Source organism: Arachis ipaensis, chromosome B03, assembly GCF_000816755.2.
Source record: "Arachis ipaensis cultivar K30076 chromosome B03, Araip1.1, whole genome shotgun sequence".
Taxonomy (NCBI): domain Eukaryota; kingdom Viridiplantae; phylum Streptophyta; class Magnoliopsida; order Fabales; family Fabaceae; genus Arachis; species Arachis ipaensis.
In genome coordinates, this window is record NC_029787.2 from 576,747 (window position 1) to 578,305 (window position 1,559).

The 1,559-nt window shown below is 40.0% G+C and overlaps 1 protein-coding gene across 1 annotated transcript; it reads right to left on the minus strand.

Moving 5' to 3' along the window:
• Positions 280 to 1,095, minus strand: LOC107634152. The gene has a single exon (XM_016337728.2). It carries the CDS (start codon positions 954 to 956, stop codon positions 483 to 485), a length of 474 nt encoding a protein of 157 aa, XP_016193214.1. The 5' UTR covers positions 957 to 1,095; the 3' UTR covers positions 280 to 482.

Consider the following 1,559-nt stretch of genomic DNA (forward strand, 5'->3'; position numbering starts at 1 on the left):
ATGAGCTTTTTGAGGAAGGATGCTGTTTAGAATGTTTTGCTTTTGGGCCTTAGACTCCATTCTTGATTTAAAAAAATAAATAAATATACTGACATTTTTAAATATTTTTAAGATCTAATTTACTAAAAATTTAGTAAAAATTTTTATTAACTTAAGTATTAGAGTTTTTTTTTTAGGTATTACCCTCACCTCTTCACGACCACACGTTCAATCCGCAGCCCAATTTTAGGTCAGATAACCCTCGTAAGAGTAATATTATTATTGTAATTCGATATATGATTTGGATAGAAGAAAAGAGAAATTTACTAAAATAGAAATGTCACATATGAATTTTGAATTTTGAGAAAAATACATTTTATATCCTGGATCCTTATGACTTATGTACCGTGATTGACTGACCCCTGGATTAAACAACAGGTAAATTAACCCAACATAACCACCAATCGACCATTGAGTCATTTTCACAAGCACAATATACTCATTCACTGATCCAACACCAGTTCTGTTATTTGCAATGCCCTGGGGGAGCACTTAGGCACATCCTGGAACTGATCGGCGGGGAGCTCCTCCGACAACGCTCCCACGAAGAATTCAAGCGTGCCGGAATCGCGGTGGACCTTTATTCCGGTTACGGGGAGCCAAAAGAAGAGCTTCTTGGCCTGGATTCCAGAAACACCGGAGACGGAACCTTCGGTGAGCTTGCCGGTGACGTCGACGTCGTAGAAGACGAGGTGGCCGGCGATGTGGACGTAGCAGGGAGCGCGGAGCTTGAGGCGGAAGAGGCCATCGGGGGAGAGTGAGTAGGATGCGACGTCGTCGGGGAGGATTCCCTTTGGGAGGCCGTACTTAGGGAGGAGATCGTGGATGTCGGTGTTGGGCGACGGTGATGATTGCGATGTTGAGAAGAAGACGGTGAAGAAGAAGAAGATGAAAATGGTTGAAATTTGGGGAGACATCGCGGCGGATGATGATGATGATTATGGTTTTGAAGGTTTAGGGATCGGATCGATTTGAGATTTGGCGAGCGAGGGTGCTACTGTTACATATACGTGACCTGGCAACCTCCCATTATTTATGTTTCATTATTGGATAAGCAAAGCGAAAAAAAATCGATAAAAAATTTTTTAAAAAAATTTGAAAGTAGCAAATGATTTTTTTTATTTAACAATTTTTTTGTATATGTAATCTGAAATTTTTTGGGCTATTTTTATAAAGTTTATATTAAGACTTGTTGGGCTAACCGTGGGGAGGGGGAGGAATCAAGTGAGAGAAAAACACCGTGGGGAGCTCTCGACAACCGGGGAGAATTCGGGGAGGAATCAAGTGAGAGAACATAAGATGAGAAGACACCACATCCAACTCAAAACCTTAAAGTGTCAAGTTAATGGGTCTCTCATCTTATAAACTGCTCACTCTTCCATTCTTTCTTTGATGTGGGACTAACTTCAATGCTCCTCACACTTGCAACACTAACAAGACTGAGCACTAAATTTATCACTCTATAGAACTCAGCCACAAACTTTTTTATGAATATATATTTAATGATTATATATTATTAT